The sequence below is a fragment of the Saimiri boliviensis genome, chromosome 14, assembly GCF_048565385.1.
Source record: "Saimiri boliviensis isolate mSaiBol1 chromosome 14, mSaiBol1.pri, whole genome shotgun sequence".
Lineage (NCBI taxonomy): Eukaryota > Metazoa > Chordata > Mammalia > Primates > Cebidae > Saimiri > Saimiri boliviensis.
The window spans coordinates 31,733,059-31,751,933 of record NC_133462.1 but is presented as its reverse complement, the minus strand read 5'-3'; the positions used below and the strand labels follow the sequence as shown (position 1 = coordinate 31,751,933).

Sequence of the window (18,875 nt, the reverse complement as noted above, 5' to 3'; positions counted from 1 at the left end):
GGTGGGGGGGGGGGTGGGGAATTCTCTGCCCTGGCACCTCTTTTGAATTAATTTCTCCTCAGAACAATGGGAAAAAACATTTAATCCTTGGAGGGTTTTTTTTTGTTTTGTTTTGTTTTGTTTGTTTTCGCCTGAGAGTGACTGATCCTGTTTCTGACGGCCGTGCTCCTCAGCATTGTACTGAGTAAGTCACTGGTCTTGTAGCATCTGGAGTATTGGGGTGACCCAAGATCCCCAGTTCCCACATCACAAATGAGGATCCCACATATCTGGGCAGAAATAGAACATTATTTCTGGGTGTGTCTGTCTAATCTATTCTTCCTATCTCTCTAATTTCTCTATCTATATGTCTATCTGCCTGCCCACCCATCCATCAGTCCATCTTAGCTGTAAGTTCATCCGTCTATTTATCCTGTCTATCTGTCTGTCTATCTATCTATCGCCATCTATCCATCTGTATAATCTATCCATCATATATATCTACTCTCTCTATTTACCCATTCATCCAGACCCTGAGCGTGTTCCTCTGCACGCAGCTAGCCTGATGTCAGGTTTGGCTGGCTGCCCAGGCATGGGAGAGGCACCCAGGCTGTGGAGATTGGTTGGCCCAGCCCAGCCCAGCCCAGCCCAGCCCAGCCCAGCCCAGCCCAGCCTCCTGCAGCCTTCCCCACATCAAGGGCCAGGGTCAAAGACCTCCCAGCAGAGGGAGAGAGGAGGTTGTGTGAGACAGGCTGCTCCTGACAGAAGGTGCCAGGCTGGGGGTGGCGGGCCTCTGGGGCTTAGCTGGGGATGGAGAGGGGCATTGCCCAAGGCCCAGGCAGCTCCCGGGTGCTGGCCTGGAGGAGGGGTGGTTTCCTGGTAACTGAAACCAGTCCCCTGGCCACCTCCATTGATTCAGCCTGGGCATTTCTGGACGTTAATCAGTCTCTGTGTCTCTCTCCCAGTCTCAGTGCTTACCAGGTCACTGGAGGCCACTGGGCTGCTGGGCCTTTCTGAACTTTATTTCTCGGCCCCTGTTGACCCATCCCTGAGCCTCCCTGCTCTGCCTCCAGCACTGCCCGTCCCTGCCCCTCTCCGCTGTCCCCTGAGCTCCCCCGGCTCTTCCCTGGGCCTCAGGACCTCACCCTCCATCCCGTCCCCCTGCAGGATGTCACAGCTGAGCCTGTCCTGGCTGGGCCTCGGGCCGGTGGCAGCGTCCCCGTGGCTGCTCCTGCTGCTGGTCGGGGTCTCCTGGCTGCTGGCCCGTGTCCTGGCCTGGACCTACACCTTCTACGACAACCGCCGCCGGCTCCAGTGTTTCCCGCAGCCTCCGAAACGGAACTGGTTCCTGGGTCACCTGGGCCTGGTGAGTGTGGCAACAGGCTGGGTCTGAGGTCTCAGGGTGGATGGACTTCCTGAGGGGTAAGAACGGGGCTCAGGGAGTGGGGTGGGGGGGGCTGGGATCTGAGGTCGCAGAGGAGCAGGGGAGGCGTCCCACTCATTCCTCTGTGTGCTCACTCATTTCTGTGCTTTGCCAACCCAAGCCCTCCTCACCGCCTTGTCCCCCCACTCCTAGCCTGCACTGAATCCTTTTCCTGCCTGTGTTTCTACATCCGTTCCCCTCTGCGGGGCTCCTGGGCAGGGGCTTGGGTGCACAGAGAGGCGAGCCCCTGGCGCTCCCACATTCTCCACCGTCCAGGGTCCTCTCCCTGCCTGGCCTGTTTCCTGGGATGAGGGTAGAGCTGGGCCAGAGGAGAGGTGTGGGCTGTCTCCCACCTCCACCATATCCGGAGGCACCTTCCTCTTTCCTTGTTCCTCCCCAGTGAGATGTCCCAATAAGTCCTGTTGCCAAACCCAGGTAAAAGTTGGCCACTCACTTCCCCTTTCAGAAGCCTCCCCTGACCCTCCTCCTCCCCCGGACTTTGCCCTCTGGCTTAGACCTACTCTCCCCTTTGGGGGATGTGGTCTCAGTCTTCTCACTGCCAATGACAGGACTGATGGACGTGTCAATTCATCAGGTGAAGTGGAAGGGTGCACAGGACGCACTAGCACAGGGCCTGGTGCAGAAGCTGCTCCCGGGCGGGTGCCACTGTCCTGATGGGCCGTCAGAGTCACCTCTGCCCCCTAGTGGCCGCTGAGAAGGAAGGTACCCTGTGTGCAGAACTCTCTCCATGGGAGGAACCGTGGGGACCAGCCTTAGGGACATGTCCTGAGGCCATACTGCTCCCCACAAATCTCCCCTGTGAGGACCTCCTCATATGGCTGCCTCTGGGCTGAAATGACTCCCAGAACAAGAAAATCTTTCCTCTCAAGTTAAGTGGGACTCTGTGAGCAGACAGTGTGTCTTCTCCTTCTGCCCTGGGATGCACCTTTGGGACTTGGAGATGGCCCCAAGAGAGACAGAGCAGAAGGAATGTAGACAGATAGGTAGATAGGTAATAGGACAGATGGATGGATGGATGCACAGGTAGGGAGAATAGATGGCGGACTGGCTGGATAGGTAGGTAAGTAGATATATAGATGGATAACACGATAGATTGTTGGATGGACAGATGGATGCATGCATAGGATAGATGGATGGATGGATGGACAGATTCATAGCGTAGTAGATAGGATGGATAGATTAGGTGGTTAGATAGGTCGAGTAGATATATAGGATGGATAGATTAGATGGATGGATGGATAGATAGCTAGATGATTGACAGATAATAGGATGAATGAATGTACAGATGGGATGGATGGGTAGATAGATATTTAGATAGAAAAATTAGGATGAATAGATTAGATGGATAGATGAATAGATAGATAGGTAAAATATAGGCTAGATGGATAAATGGATGCACAGATAGGATGAGTGGATGAATGGATAGATGATAGATGGATAGATAGATAAGATAGAATAAATGGATTAGATAGATGGATAGATACATAGAAACATAGATTAGATAGATAAATATATACATAGATAGATATATAGACATATAGGTAGATAGATGGATAGGCAGAGAGGTAGTTAGATGATAGATCGATACATAGATAGGTAGGTAGATAGATAGGGAGACAGAAGAGGGAGTTTATTATAGAAATTGGCTCACAGGATTATGGAGGCTCAGCTGCTTCATGGTCTGCTGTCTGCGGGCTGGAGAGACAGGGACGATGGTGGTGTAACTCAGAGTCCAAAGGCCTGAGAAGGTGGAGGTCTGATGTCCAAGGGCAGGAGAAGATGGATGTGCCAGCCCCAGAACAGAGCAAATTAGCCTTTCCTCTGCTTTTTTGTGCTACCTGGGCTCTCAACAGATTGAATGAGCTCTGCCCACATTGGGGAGGCAGTTCTTCCTTCCTCAATTTACCAAATCGAATGCCAGTCTCTTCTGGGAATACCCTCACAGACACAACCAGAAATAATGTTAGACTGGCTATCTGGGCATCCTTTAGCCCAGTCAAGTGGACACCTAGGAGTAACCATCACAGGAGGTGACGGCCCCTGCCTTGCTTACAGGTCAACCCCACGGAGGAGGGCATGAGGGTCCTGACTCAGCTGGTGGCCACCTACCCCCAGGGCTTTAAGGTCTGGATGGGCCCCTTCATCCCCATCATCCGTTTGTGCCACCCCAATATCCTCCGGTCTGTCGTCAACGCCTCAGGTACCACCTGGAACACCTGGTGGTGGGTGCTGTGGTGCGTCTGAAGCCTGCAAGTCCCTCTATCCCCAAGCGCCTGCGTGGCCCCTGAGGTACTCTGGCCTCTCCCTTCCTTCTCTCTCAACCATCTTCCTCTTTCTTTCTTGTATCCACCAATTCCCATCTCAGCGTCTCCTCTCTCCATTGCTCTCTGACTCCCCGTTCTGGTGCTCTGGGCTGCCCTGGGGTTCCAAGAGACCTCAACCCAAGGCCTTGCCCTGGAGGAACCCCCAAGATTAAGGAGATGGATCTTGACAGAGACATTCCCAACTTCATGGGGTCAGGAAAGGGCCAGAGGGAGATGGATGACAGCCCAGGGAAGAACAAGGTCTTCACTGGGGAAGGCTGGAAGGCTTCCTGGAGGAGGAGTTGCTGGAGCTGTCTGGAGCAATGAGTAGGAATGTTTGAAAGGAAAGTGTGGGGTGATGCAATTGGGCATCGTTAGTATTCAAGGTCCCGTGCCAGGCCTAGCATCACCTTGCCTGTCCCAAAGCCCTGAACAATGAGGAGGGCTTGTGGCTGGTGGAGGATCCGGGTTATTATTTCCATGATGTCTGCCTCTCTGGTGTGGGTCAATTCCTTCTACCCGAAAATCCTGTAGCTTGTCTGCCCTAAGTTCATTGCTTTCTGCTCTAGGCCCTGGCAGTCTCCAAAAGGAGACTCTACCCCAGCTTGGGACCCTTTCCTTGACCACTGTGCTTCCCATCTTGGACAGGCCAGGCCAAGCAGGGGAATGGGCAGCATCCTACAGAGACCGTGGCTCTTATCCCAAAATTCTGCATGACTCTGGGCCACTTCCTAGCTGTCTCTGGTTATTGAGGTCTCTTTCAGTTGTGAGTGGTGAAAACCCAACCTGGTGTGGTCTAAGTAACGAAGGATCTGTTGACTTTAAAGTCCAGGGAGGGTGGCCTTCAGGCATGGCTGGATCCAGGTCTCATACAATGTCACTGGGAATGTGTCTTCCTCTCTTGGCTTTCGCTTTCTCCACTTCACTTTTCCTTTCTTGGCAACCTTTTCCTCATGATGCCAAGGATGAGTCCCAGAAGCTCAGTTCCCATGGGAAAGCCCACATTTCCCCCAGAGTTTCCAGAAATGGCCCATGATTTACTTGTCCCAGCCTGGGTCACAGGACCAATTTTTCCTCCAGTCCCTGTGTCTCTGATGGCCCAGGCTTGGCAGGTCTGAGGCTTCCAGAGCTACTGTTTTGGGGACACAAAGAAGTTTGGTGGCTAAGGACTCAGGCCATGGATGCAGACAGACCCAGCCTCAGGCCTCAGGCTTATGGTCTGGGACTGTGGGTAGTGACTTTATCATCCAGAGCCTCAGTCTCTGCATCTAGAAAATGGGATGAACACACCCAGGGAACGTGGTGTGTGGCTCCACGTGGGGAAAGACCTTTTCTGTCTGTGTCACTGAGGGACTGGAGAGTCCTGCATGGAGGACGGAGGATGTGAGCAGGAAGCTCACGGGGCTCGGCACCGAGGGGAGGATGAGATGCCGCTGGAAACTCTCAGGGCGAGGGCCTCGACCTCCTCCCTGCAGAGCCTTCTCTCTGACAGCCCAGAAGAGCATGAACTGGGTCCTGTGTGTTTTTCTCCAGATTCGCAGCTCGGAGGAAGGTCTCGTTTACACACAAAGCCTGGCGTGCACCTTTGGGGATGCGTGCTGCTGGTGGGTGGGGCCCTGGCACGCGATCGTCCGCATCTTCCACCCCACCTGCATCAAGCCTGTGCTCTTTGCTCCAGGTAGACACCGCGCTGGCCACGCTCTGCCCACAGCTGGGCTCACTGTGCTACCTCCAGCTGGTCCCGTGCCCACATGCAGACAGGAGGGGCCGTGGTGGAGATGCCACTGCCTCCGTCTCCCCTGGACTTCCACCTGTCTGGCCTCCGTTCCTGTTTGCTCATGTCTGGGGCGTGTCTCTCTGATGGCTGTTGTATGGTCAGGTCTGCCGTATGGCCGTGTCTTGTCACGTGTGTACTTACACCTGGGTCTGGTCACGTCTGAAAGATGTTATGCCTGGTTACATCTAGTGTTGCATTACAACCGGAGTCCTGTAGAGCTGGTCACGTGCAGGGCTCATCTGTAACCAAGGACATTTGGAGCATGTGAGGGCCGTCTAGCTGTCGTCTGAGATGCTGTTTGACATTGTCATTTTCTCCTGCTGGTCACATCTGGGCCGTGTTTGGAGCTTGTGTGAGGTCTGGGACTCATGGTCCCTATATGAACTGTCTGAGACAGTATTTCAGTCTTTTCTGAGGCATGTGTTATTGTATGTTTGGGTCATACCAAGGAACCATCTGGGTCACATGTGGGCTATGTCTGGGACATTAAAGATACCATATTTATCTTCTACCTGGAGCCTGTGTGTGGAGCACGTACTTACAGTCGTGTTAGAGCATCTCATGTGCATGTCAGAGCATGCTGTCTCTTGTTGGGAATTGTGATGTGTTTTGTGACCATGTCAGGATATGTGAGCACGTCAGGGTCACGCTCCATGTCCCAGGTCCGTGTCAGAAGATGACTTGTCAGAAGATGTCAGAGTGTGCTTGGGCAGACAGGGCATCCTAGGTCCTTGTGAAGGCACTTTGCAGAGTGCTGAGCTATGCTCAGGGGTTGCAGAACACGTTGGATCATGTAGGAGGCATGTCGAGGCGTGCTGGAGCCCTGATGTAGCTCCTCTGTGCCATGTTAGGGCATCATTGCTGTGCTGCGCTGCCTCAGCCTGGGCTGCTCTCCTCCCCTCCCCCATCCTCCCTTCTTCCTCTGCCCTTGGTTCCCTTCCTGCTATGCGGGGCTTGGAGGTGGAGAAGTGCAAACCTCTGGCTGGGAGCCTCCCCCACCCCCAATGTCCCTCCTTTTCCTGCCTCCATGGCCCCTGAATGTCCTCATTTATGTCAGCCGCCATTGCACCAAAGGATGAAGTCTTCTACAGCTTCCTGAAGCCCTGGCTGGGTGAGTATCTGCAGGTGAACAGGGTTGGGAACAACCTGGGGGCCCAGGGGAGGGCGCTGCCCTTGACCCAAGACCCTTGGCTGCCCTGCCAGGGGACGGGCTCCTGCTGAGTTCTGGTGACAAGTGGAGCCGCCACCGCCGGATGCTGACGCCCGCCTTCCACTTCAACATCCTGAAGCCCTACATGAAGATCTTCAATGAGAGCGTGAACATCATGCATGTGAGTTCTTTGAAGCCAGGGTCCCAGCTGCAGCCTTGGGGTGGGGGGACCACAGACAGATGTGGTCTGGAATTTTGGCTCTGCTGGGTGGCATTGGGCCGTTGCTCTTCCCCTCTGAGCCTTGGTTTCCCCATCTGTAAAATGGGGAAAATAATCCCTACTTAAAAGATGGTCGAGGTGATGTAATGGAGTCATGTCCCTGGTGCACAGTAGGTGACCAGAAGGTATCTGTTTCTATGTTTTTGTCACCCAAGCCCTGTAAACCGAAGAGGGTCATGACGACGATTGCATAGCAGCTGTTGCTGATGAGAAACCACCTGAAAATTCATTGGTTTAAAACAATAAGTGTTTGTGATTGTTAATAACTCTGTGGGACAGTTGATGGGTTCTTCTGGATGTGGAAGGGATTAGTCTTGGTACATGAGCAGCCTGGGGTCATATAGGCAGCCTTGTGGGTGTTGGCTGAGCTCTCTCACATGTTTGGGTTTTGCCCGGCTTCAGACTGATGCAGATGGCCTCACCTGGGACCCCGGATGTTCCTCCATGTGATTCTGTCCCTCCAGAAGTCACCCCATGGTTCCCAGTGCCGGCAGGTTTGCAGGGAGTAACACGTGGCTTAGCTTCATTAGTTATTACCTCATCATTTTCACGTTGTATTTTGACATTGAAAGCCAATAGTCCCACATAGAATCAAAGGCAGGGGGGTAAAATAGGCTGTCTATCATTGGGAGTTTCTGAAAAATCACATTGCAAAGAGTGAGGATATGGGGGGAAGGGATGAATCAGGGTAGAGTTTTTGTAAAGTGTCTAAAATTTTTTTAACTTGCAAATCGATGTTAAGCTAGTTACTATTTCATAAATTCTTCTGGAAGAATAAGAAACTCCTGAGTCAGAGACAAAGGACAGTTTACTGCTCAGGACACAGAGAGCAGCATGTGTTTCTTGTTAGACTGCATTTTTTCTCCAAGCTCCCCAAATCCCGTGGGCTGACGCAGGTGTGCTTCTATAAATGCCTGCTGACATCATATAATGCATTACAGGGAAGGGGCATTAGGCTTAGGCATCTGTTTTTATAGCAAGCAGAAGCAACATATCCAGGGGGTGTCATTACCTTGTCCCTCAAAGTTATTCTCTGCAAACACAACACTGAGACATTTTCCAAGTTAAGGACACCACCAACATCAACGTCTTGCATTCCCGACATACTCAGAAGGGCTGCTCAGGACTGATGGAGGGCGATCTGTATAAACACAAGGATATTTTGTAATCAATTTATAACAATGCAGATGAGGAAACCCAACATTTATTAAGCACTCACCATATGCCAGAAACAATGCCATGTGCCCATTCCATGATATGAGTACATATATTTTCCTATTTGATTTTAACAACTCTGTGAAGGAGAGATTATGTATTTCTGCCCCATGGTAGGTGACGAAACTACAGGTCTGAGAGATTTGGGAGCTATCTCAAGCTCACCCAGCTAATGAGTGAGCTTGGCATGGTGGAGCAGAGTTCCTAACGTGAATTATGTGGCTCCAAAGCACATCATCTTAACTGTTCCTGAGAATTTGACAGATGGGATGGAGGGGAGGGTAAGGAGTTGACTAATGGCACACGGAGCGCAGGAGGCAGAGCTGGAACTTGAACGGTGGTCTCTTGACTCCCAATCTTGGGTCTTCATCTCTTAATAGTAACAGCCTGTGCTCCCACCATAAGCTCATCCTCCCTGAAGAGGGTTCCCTGGGGAGAAGATGAAGAGGCTTATTTTTGGGGGTCCCTCTTGGTGGTTGGGGTTTGAGAGATGCTCAAGGGAGCAAGGGACCTGCACCAGCTCTGTCCCCTTCTCTGGCCAGGGCAAGTGGCAGCGCCTGGCCTCGGAGGGCAGTGCCCGTCTGGACATGTTTGAGCACATCAGCCTCATGACCTTGGACAGCCTGCAGAAATGCGTCTTCAGCTTTGACAGCCATTGCCAGGAGTGAGTTCTTGCCCAGGGTCTGGGATCTTGGGACATGGACCCAAAGTGGGTAGGTGGGGGAGGGAGGACTGAGCATGGACATCAGAAAAACCTTCCTGGACGAGTCTTGTTATAGCTGATCACTGAAGGACTGGCATGAACTTTATTTTGAGTTTTCCAGGGAGCCATTGAAAGGGTTTGAACTGGTGGGTATAGTCAGAGTGGGTCTCTATCAGGGACTGACTGTAATGTAGTACTAAATGGACTTAAAATGGATGCAAAGAGGCCAGTGTGGAGGCTGGACCATGGACCAGGTGGAGGGGAATACATTCTAAGGTTTGTGGACAGTTTCAAGAAGGAGAAGGGGCAGGACTGTGTACTGGGAGAGAGAGAGAGGAGTATAATGTGCAAGCTGTTCTGGGTGCCCAGCGGCATGGAGGCATCTCACAGAGATGGGACGCGGGGAGAGAAGAGAGCTTGGAGGGTCAGTCTCATGCTGATCCCCACCCTGTATGGGAGGGGTCATCTGTTCCTTGATACTGTGTTTGCAGATAGGAGGTAGCTCCCGGCTGCTGGTGGGAGGTGCTCCTGGGGTTTCAGGTGCGTTGAATTGTTGCCTCCCTTTCCGCCCTTATCCTGCAGGAAGCCCAGTGAATACATCGCCGCCATCTTGGAGCTCAGTGCCCTTGTGGTGAAAAGACACCAGCATCTTCTCCTGCACTCGGACTTCCTGTATTATCTCACCCCGGATGGGCGGCGCTTCCTCAGGGCCTGCCGCCTGGTGCACGACTTCACAGACGCCGTCATCCAGGAGCGGCGCCGCACCCTCCCCAGCCAGGGTGTTGACGACTTCCTCCAGGCCAAGGCCAAGGCCAAGACTCTGGACTTCATTGATGTGCTCCTGCTGAGCAAGGTGGGCTTCTCTGGGATCTGAATTCCAGAAGCAGAAGGGAGCTGCATGTCACCTGTCAGATCAAAGAACTTGGGTTTCATGCAGAGGGCACCCAAGTTTTCTGCATTTCTGGGGAGCCAGAAATGGGCTTGATGAAGAGAGAGGCAGGTCAGAGATAGGTTTTGGAGATAACTCTGTGGAATGTACCTAGCAGGGCACGGCTGAATGAAATTGCAGAGTCTGAGATTTTACTCGATTTATAAGTTAATAAGCAAACTAGTCACATTTTAATCTATACTTCTATATTTATATCTATGGCTGGGTCTACATTTATGCTTTTGCCTATGTCTTCCTATATATTTGTCTCTGTTTGAGTTTGTGTCTGTCTGACTTTGACTATGTCTGTGTCTTCGTCTTTGTCATTGGCCATATCTGTATGTCTTTGTATCTGTGTCTTCATCTTTGTCTACCTCTATGCCTTTGTCCTATCTTTTCTTTTCTTTGGCTTTTTTTTGTTTGTTTGAGACAGTGCCTTGCTCTGTCACCCAGGCTGGAGTATAGTGGTGCAATCTCGGCTCACTGCAACCTCCTTAGTTGGGGCCCTACATTATGAGTCTTAGCACATTTTCTACTGAGAGAGAGACAGAGAGAGAGAGAAAGAGAGAGAGAGAGAGAGAGAGAGAGAGAGAGAGAGGGAGGCAGGGGGAGAGAGGGCACAAGCTTTGTGAGAGATGATGTGCTTTGTTCTGGATGCCATATTCCATTGACTTGCAACCCAAATGTCTCCAGGGAGACAAGATTCATTTACCACTCTAGAATGTGAGCAAATATCTTTGGAGCAATACTTAATCTCTAATTTCCAAGGCAAATTGGCATCTAATTATCCTGTAACCCAGGTTGCCAGTAACCTTTTCTCAGAAAGTTGTCATCATGCAGAAACAGGAAAGCATTCATGGGTCATTGAGTCTTCCCAATAGGGACCCAAGAGGAGACAAGGAAGCCAGGGAGGAAGCCCATGCAGTGGGGGCTCTGGCCATGGCGACCAAGAGGGGTCTAGGAGTGCAAGATGGACTGGGGTTTCTGGAAAGAGGATGAATCTTCAGAGATTGTCTCAATAAGACTGAAGATCCTTCAGAGCTGGTGTGACTTTTTATGGTGGGGTGCTTGGGGGGGATTATTGCCTTCTCTCCAGGATGAAGATGGGAAGGAGTTGTCTGATGAAGACATAAGAGCAGAAGCTGACACCTTCATGTTTGAGGGTGAGAGTCCCAGTGTGGGGGTATGGGGGGGCCAGGATCTCTCCATTCCAGGAATGTGGTGGCTCGACCCCCTCAGCCTTCCCATGCCCCTTCCCCCATCCTCCCTGAGGTCCTCAGTGTGTGGGTGCTGTCCACCTTCAGGTGCTGAAGCAGCCCAGAAACCCAATCCTGTCTTGCTGCCCCTCAGGCCATGACACCACGGCCAGTGGTCTCTCCTGGGTCCTCTACCACCTTGCAAAGCACCCAGAATACCAGGAGCGCTGCAGGCGGGAGGTGCAAGAGCTTCTGAAGGACCGTGAGCCTAAAGAGATTGAATGGTGAGTGAGGGTGCTGGTGGCTGTTCCTGAGCCCCTCTCATTGGCTCTGCTCTCCAGGTGGGGAGGGGAGGAAGAGTTGATTCAGCCACTATTGCTTAGTGGGAATAGGAGCAGAGGACCACAGGCAGGGCTTAATACCCGCCCGACTGTCAGGGGAAAGGTTGCAAGCCCTTAGGAGTGAAAGACCGGGCTGCTGAGAGAATTGGTGATGATATGAGAACAGATAACGCCACTTAGCACACGTTTAGCAAACGAACTTCCCCTCCAGTCTCTTCCTTTTGTCCCAGAAATAATATAAGTTTTTTGAACATCTTCACTTCTTGGGTGTTTGCTCATCGGTTGCCTAATTCCTACCCTCCTGTCCAGTCCCAGGATTTATAAGGCAGACCTGGGGGTAAGCTCCATCCACTCTTGTCCAGAACACCTGCACCATTCATCCTTCCAGTCCTCGTTCAGCAAACGCTCACACACTGCACTCCACCCCTGCGTCTGCGCACAGCATCTTTCTGTGCTCTGGAGACCTGGGAAGGACCCAACCCAGGGTTCTGTTTTCCAGGTGCTCCCAGCCTGGTGGGGGAACTGTCCCTGGTCAGGACACTTGTAGCCCACATGGGCAGGGATGGGGCTTACAGTAAGAGACGCATGACTTGGGGGTATAGAAACTGTCTCAGTGGAGAGCCTGAATGATGATCAGTAGCTAACTGGGTACAGTTGGGGAACAGTGCTCTAAGTCAACAAGACTGCCTAGCGTCTTCAGGGGAGGAAGAGAGAGAGAGAGAGAGGAAGAGAGAGAGAGAGAGAGAGAGAGAGAGAGAGAGAGAGACAGCAGAGTGGGGACAGAAAGGAGAAGGGGAGAAAGAGGGAGAGACTGAGTCATGGTGAGATGATAAAACTGGAGATGGTAGCAGGGGCTGACTGCAGAAGCCTTGGGGAAAATGTTAATGTCTTCAGTTTTAACCCAAGGGCAATGGGGAACCATGGGAAGTGTTTGAGCAGGCGAGGGACAGGTCAGATCTGGGTACCAGGAAGTCCTTTCTAGGGCTAGTGTGGAGGGCATACTGGAGAGGACTAGCTGTAGAATGAGGGTACAGGGGGGACATTCTGAGGCCCAAGCAAGGCCAGGACCTGGAGGAAGGAGAGGAAGCATTGGAGTGGACAGATGTCTTGAATTCAGTGTCCTCCCATCCACGCCTTTGCTCAGCACAGCAGTCCTGGGAGGGGAAGAAACATTTTTATGCTTTTAAAACCAAGAATTTTTTTTTGCATTTTTATATTTTGAAACACATTTTTATCGATGCATAATAGAGGCACATAGTTTTGAAATACATGTGATAATCTAATATATTCATATGATTGATTAAGATCAAATCAATGTACTTGGGATATCCATCGCCAGAAATATTTGTCTTTTCTTTCTTTTTTTTTTTTTTTTTTTTGAGACGGAGTTTCACTCTTGTTACCCAGGCTGGAGTGCAATGGCGCAATCTCGGCTCACCGCAACCTCCGCCTCCTGGGTTCAGGCAATTCTCCTGCCTCAGCCTCCTGAGTAGCTGGGATTACAGGCTGTGCCACCATGCACAGCTAATTTTTTGTATTTTTAGTAGAGACGGGGTTTCACCATATTGACCAGGATGGTCTCGATCTCTTGACCTCGTGATCCACCCGCCTCAGCCTCCCAAAGTGCTGGGATTACAGGCTTGAGCCACCGCGCCCGGCTGTCTTTTCTTTATGCTAGAAACATAACTAACATAAGCAAACTATTCTGGAATGTACAGTACATACTGTATGTTATAGTGAGACCCCGATCTATCAAGTGCTAGGTTTTATTTCTCATATCAAACCTCATATTTGTACCCATTAATCAACTCCTCATCCCTTCCTCCCCTCTACCAATCTACTTTCTATTTTCATGAGACCCACTTTTTCAGGTCTCGTACGTGAGTGAGAACATGTGATATGTGTCTTTCTGTGCTTGGCTTATTTACTTACCACAGTGACCCCCAGATCCATCCATGTTGCCCCAAATGACAGAATTTCAGTCTTTTTAACGGTGGCAGAATATACACACCACATTTTCTTTATCCATTCATCAGTGAATGAGCACTTAGGTTGATTCCATCATTTGGCTCTTGTGAATAGTGCCACAATAAACACAGGAGTATAGATAGCTCTTCAATAGATTGATTTTCTTTCTTTGGGATAGAAATTTCTTCCTTTCTTTTCAGAAGTGGAATTTCTCAGTTTTATGGTACTTCTAGTTTTAGTTTCTTGAGGAACCTCTGTGCTGTTCTCTACAGTGGCGGTACTAACTTACATTCCCACCAACAGTGTGTGAGAGCCCCCTGTCTCCATCCTCACCCGCATCCATCATTGCCTGTCTTTTTGATAAAAGTCATTTTAATTGGGATGAGTTGATAACTCATTGTGGTTTTGATTTGCATTTCTCTGGCGATTAATGACATTGATCATTTTTTCCCATCTACCCCTTTGCCATTTGCATGCCTTCTTTTAAGAAATGTCTATTGAGATCTTTTGCACATTTTAAAATCAGATGATTTGGTTATTTTTCCTATTGAGTTGTTTGAGCTGCTTATAGATTCTGGTTATTAATTGCTTGTCAGATGTGTAATTTGAGAATATCTTCTGCCATTCTGTGGGTTGATTCTTCACTTTGTTGATTGTTCCCTTTGCTGTGCAGAAGCTTTTTCACTTGATATAATTTCATTTCTCTATTGCCTGTGCTTTTAAGGTTTTACACAGAAAATCTTTGCCCTGACCCATGTCCCAGAGTATAAAACCAAGATTTCAAGCAAAATTATGCAAGTGGTTAAAAGCAAAGGCCCAGAAGACTTAATGATAAAAATGAGCATCCTTATTAAGCTCCACCTTAGCGGTGACTACAGGCAACAGTTTTCTGTGTATTCTTCCAGGAAATGGCTATCCCGATGCCCATATTTATATGAGCCCACACTCTGATAATTATTTATATGAAAACGCACTGTGCTTTTCCTTGTAAATGAAAGTACATAAAATAGACACAGGTCTGTACATTATCTCTGAGATCCTTTACTTTACTTTTCTTAAACTACAAATTTTGGAAAATGAGTTTGCTTTTAAATGTGTTATTTATCTTTAATTGACAAGTTTTAATTATATATGTTTAGAGGTACAGTATGATGTTATGATGCATGTATACAACCTGAAATTATTAAATCAAGGTAATGAACAAATCCGTCACTTCATGTATTTATCATCTTTGTGTTGAGAACGTTTGAAATTTACTCTCTCAGCAATTTCAACTAATACAATACATCGCTCACTAAAGGCACCACGCTGTGCAGCAGGTCTCAAAAACTTGCCCGTCTTGTCTAATTGAAGCTTCTACCCTTTGACCATCATCTCATCCTTCCTTTTCCCTCCCCTAGCCCTGGCCTCTGGTAACCACCATTCTACCCCTATTTCTATGAGCTCGACTATTTTAGGTCCCAAGATAAGTAAGATCACGTGTGTTTGTCTTTCCGCACCTGGATTACTTCACTTAGCATACGTTCCTCCAGGTTCTTCTATATTGTGGCAAATGAGATAATTTTATCTTTTTAAAAGGCTAAATGGTATTGCATTGTGTGTATATATACGTCATATGGAAAAAGAGCATTAAATTCCAAAACCAATGATAAAAGAGAGTTCTTCTTGGCACCAAATGAGACATTACAGATAAGACTGGGGTTTTCCTTGACAATCCTGCCACCCCACCTAATCCTCTCTCATTCTGCAAAGGTGTCTCTAAGCCATAAATTTATCTACCTATCTATCTATCATCTACCTATCTATCTCTCTATCTCATCTATCTATCATCTCTATCACCTATGTATCTATCGTCTATATGACTATGTATCTATCATCTATTATCTATTTATTTATCTACCTATTATCTATGTGTCTATGTATCTATCTATGTATCTTTATATCTATCTCTCTATATCAGCTATCTGTCATCTTTCAATCAATCATCTATCTCTCCATCATCTGCCTATGAATCACTCATTTTTATAAATATATTTCCACATACTTTTTGCTCTTTTACACATACATATGTATATGCTTGTAACTTTTTTTCACTCAAGAGGGTGCCTTAATGCTGGTTTTTTTTTTTTTTTTGAGCACTGTATATTTTATTCCATATTTTATTCAGCTCATTTCTACATAGAAGAGGACATTAAACATTTTTAATTGTAGTAGATATTTACAATTTGCCTTCCAGAGTGTCTGTACTGATTTACCTGCTGGCCTGTGGTATGTGATGAGATTAATGATCCCTATTTCCTCCTTTCGTTTAGCTGTGTAGTATTCCATCGTGTGGGTGTTTACCTAAACATTTTCCCACTAATGTATATTTGGCTTGTCCCCAAACTTTTGCTAAACTGGACACAATGCAGTCAGCCTGTTGTACAGTGAATCATTCCTTACATGTATAAGCATCTCTGCAGGACAAATTTCCTGAAGTACAATTGCTGAATCAAAGACCATTTGCACTGCACAATTTTTTTTTTTTAGACAGAATTTTACTATTGTTGCCCAGGCTGGAGTGCAATGGCACGAACTCAGCTTACTGCAGCCTTCACCTCCCAGGTTCAGGTGATTCTCCTGCCTCAGCCTCCCAAGCATCTGGGATTACAGGCACCCACCATCATGTCTGGCTAATTTTTTGTATGTTTTTTTTTGGTAGAGAAGGGGTTTCACCATGTTAGCCAGGCTGGTCTTGAACTCCTGACCTCAGGCAATCTGTCTGCCTCAGCCTCCCAAAGTGCTGAGATTACAGGCATGAGCCACCGTACAAGATGACTGCAAATCCTTTACTATTAGTTGACTTTTATAACAAAACTTTCCCATAACTTTGCTGATAGTACTATTGTATTATTGAATTTTAAATCTTGGCCAATCTTCATATTTCTTCTTTTGATGGATATTTAAAAAAAGAAGAGTGAGGCTGAACATCTCTCATACATGTTGATGTTATTTGCTTTCTTTTTATGGAACTGGTTTTCTTACTATTTTGCTCTTTTTCTTTGCATTCTTTAAAAGCATTTACTTTTAAGACTGTGTATTAAAATTGATCTTTTTTTCTGTCTTGTGTTGCAAAATATTGCCTCTTAACTTTTGGAAGGCACTTTTGATTAATTTCTATGAAGTTAAATTGGTCCACATTTTTCTTTCACAACTGTAAAATCCATGCATTTCCCAGGATTTTGTTTGGGGGTGGGTGGGGACCCCTTCACCAAATGTGAAGTTTTTACTTACTCTCATGTCTTCTTCTGAGCTCTCCGTTCTGTTCCATGGGTCTATTTTCTTGTTTTCACAATAGTGCCACACTGTTTTTATCATTCCTGTGACTTTGTAACAATTATTTTAAAAAGTTAAAAAGAAAAGAAAAGAAAAGGTCTCACTTGCACCCAGAGAAACTGGAGAGTACTGTCTTGGCTCCCCGGATAATGACTGGGGCTGGGGTGTTTCCCTAGGGATGACCTGGCAAAGCTGCCCTTCCTGACCATGTGTGTGAAGGAGAGCCTGCGGTTACATCCCCCGGTCCCTGCTGTCTCCCGCTGCTGCACCCAAGACATTGCTCTCCCAGACGGCCGGGTCATTCCCAAAGGTGTGCACAGCCTCAAGAGGAGGAGACTCCTGGGTAGGAAGACGGGCCCCTCAGGCAGAGGGACCTTGTTCCGACCGCCCCTTCTCTCCCACAGGTGTTATCTGCCTCATCAGTGTTTTGGGAACCCATCACAACCCAACTGTGTGGCCGGACCCTGAGGTGCTCCCCGCTCCCTCTCCCCCACCCCCCGTTTTTGTCCATTTCAAGGCTCCTAGAGGAGGGGGCAGGGTTTTGATCAGGAGACTCCAACATCACCTCCCTCCCAGACACACGCAACTGTCTGTCTCCCCAAGGCTGGCGGTCCTGGGAGTCCCCACCCAGCAAGCCTCCTTGGTCTCACCTCCAGGTCTATGACCCCTTCCGCTTTGACCCAGAAAACAGCAAGGAGAGGTCACCTCTGGCTTTTATTCCCTTCTCGGCAGGGCCCAGGTAAGGGCGGCCTGTGTCTGAGGTAGGGACAGGGTGATGGGTGCGGGGGTCTGGGCATGACAGTGGGGAAAAGGAGGACATTGCGGATGGTCCGAGTTCCAGCTCTGCTTCCCTCCCCGCCTCTGGAGTTTACGGGAAAAGGTCCATAGAATAGGGTTGGGTTGGTGCTAGGAAGCCCTGTGGGTTGCTCAGAGTCCCCTCCCACCCCACCTTGGTCTGGGCTGGGGGCTGGCTCTGGGCTAGGCCTGCAGGATATGCAAGCCCACATGGGACTCCAGGCATGTAGACCTCCCCCAGCCTCTGTTCCTCAAGCCGATCTAGGTGGAATTGACTGACCTAGGCCAGGTTCCCGGCTTGATGGGGCCAGCATGGGGTTCTTGGTTGCAGTGTGAGTTCCCACCTCCCTCCCCTAGGAACTGCATCGGGCAGGCATTCGCCATGGCGGAGATGAAGGTGGTGCTGGCGCTCACGCTGCTGCGCTTCCGCGTCCTGCTGGACCACACCGAGCCCCGCAGGAAGCCGGAGCTGGTCCTGCGTGCGGAGGGCGGACTTTGGCTGCGTGTGGAGCCCCTGAGCTGAGGTCTGCAGAGACCTACTCTACCCTTCCTAAAACGCCCCCTGATTCATCAGAAGTGGGGCATACAATTACCGTATGACTCTATTCCACTGTAAAGCTTTCCATCCTAGATATATACTCAAAATAATTGAGAAAGGTGTTCAAACAAAAAGACGCCTGTGCGTGAATGTTCATGGCAGCCCGATTCACAGCAGCCAAACGCTGAAAGCAACCCCAATGTATATATTACCAGATGAAAGCATAAACAAAGGGTGGCCCATCCATACAATGGAATATTACGCAGTCATAAAAAGGAATGAAGTACTGATCCATACACTGTGGATGAACCTTGAATACATGATACTGAATGAAAGGCATCAGATGCAAAAGGTCGCATAGTGTATGATTCATTTAGCTGAAATTTCCAGAACAGGCCAATGTGAAGAGATGTAAAGCAGATTGATGGTTTTCAGGAGCTGTGGGGAGGTGGGACTGAGGAGGACCTGCTGATCAGGACAGGGTTTCCTCCTGGGACGGTGAAAATGTTCCAGACCCAGATAGTGACGAAGGTAGCATGACATTGTGAGTGCACTAAATGCTGTTGGACTGGACACTTTGAAATGGTTGAAATGGTGAATTTTATTTTATGTGAATTCTACCTAAAAATGGTGTAATAACTCATATATATTTTTTCCATCTGGATTATTCACACAGGAATATGTTGTGAGCATCTTTCCATGACTTTAAATCATCTTAGTAAACATTATTTTGTGTTTTTAAAAATGTGCATGTTAAGCATTCAAATCAGTCTTAAATTTTTAAAAAGACATAATGTTAGAAATAATTTAAAAAGGTTTGGACTCAGTTTGTAAGAATTGTTTCCATGCACAGTAATGGCTTGAGATATTATCAGTTACAAATCAAGTTGTTCTTCATCAAAGGACTTTTGGGGTGGAGATTTTATTTTTATAGCAATAGATG

The 18,875-nt window shown here is 48.5% G+C and overlaps 1 protein-coding gene across 6 annotated transcripts; it reads left to right on the top strand.

Moving 5' to 3' along the window:
• Nucleotides 1-37: 37 nt before the first annotated feature.
• Nucleotides 38-18,677, top strand: CYP4F3 (cytochrome P450 family 4 subfamily F member 3). 6 transcript variants are annotated; one of them, XM_074384465.1, is made up of 13 exons: nucleotides 38-184; nucleotides 1,147-1,345; nucleotides 3,479-3,623; nucleotides 6,561-6,614; nucleotides 6,707-6,834; nucleotides 8,691-8,812; nucleotides 9,434-9,704; nucleotides 10,876-10,942; nucleotides 11,130-11,259; nucleotides 16,776-16,909; nucleotides 17,004-17,068; nucleotides 17,256-17,338; nucleotides 17,752-18,677. In XM_074384465.1, exons 2-13 carry the CDS (start codon nucleotides 1,148-1,150, stop codon nucleotides 17,915-17,917), a joined length of 1,563 nt encoding a protein of 520 aa, XP_074240566.1. In that variant the 5' UTR covers nucleotides 38-184; nucleotide 1,147; the 3' UTR covers nucleotides 17,918-18,677. The 6 variants fall into 6 exon arrangements, with proteins under 6 accessions (XP_074240566.1, XP_074240565.1, XP_074240564.1 ...); XM_074384464.1 differs by lacking the exon at nucleotides 38-184 and adding an exon at nucleotides 609-747 and having other exon boundaries at nucleotides 17,203-17,338; nucleotides 17,752-17,876; XM_074384463.1 differs by lacking the exons at nucleotides 38-184; nucleotides 3,479-3,623 and adding exons at nucleotides 622-747; nucleotides 5,260-5,404.
• Nucleotides 18,678-18,875: the final 198 nt, after the last annotated feature.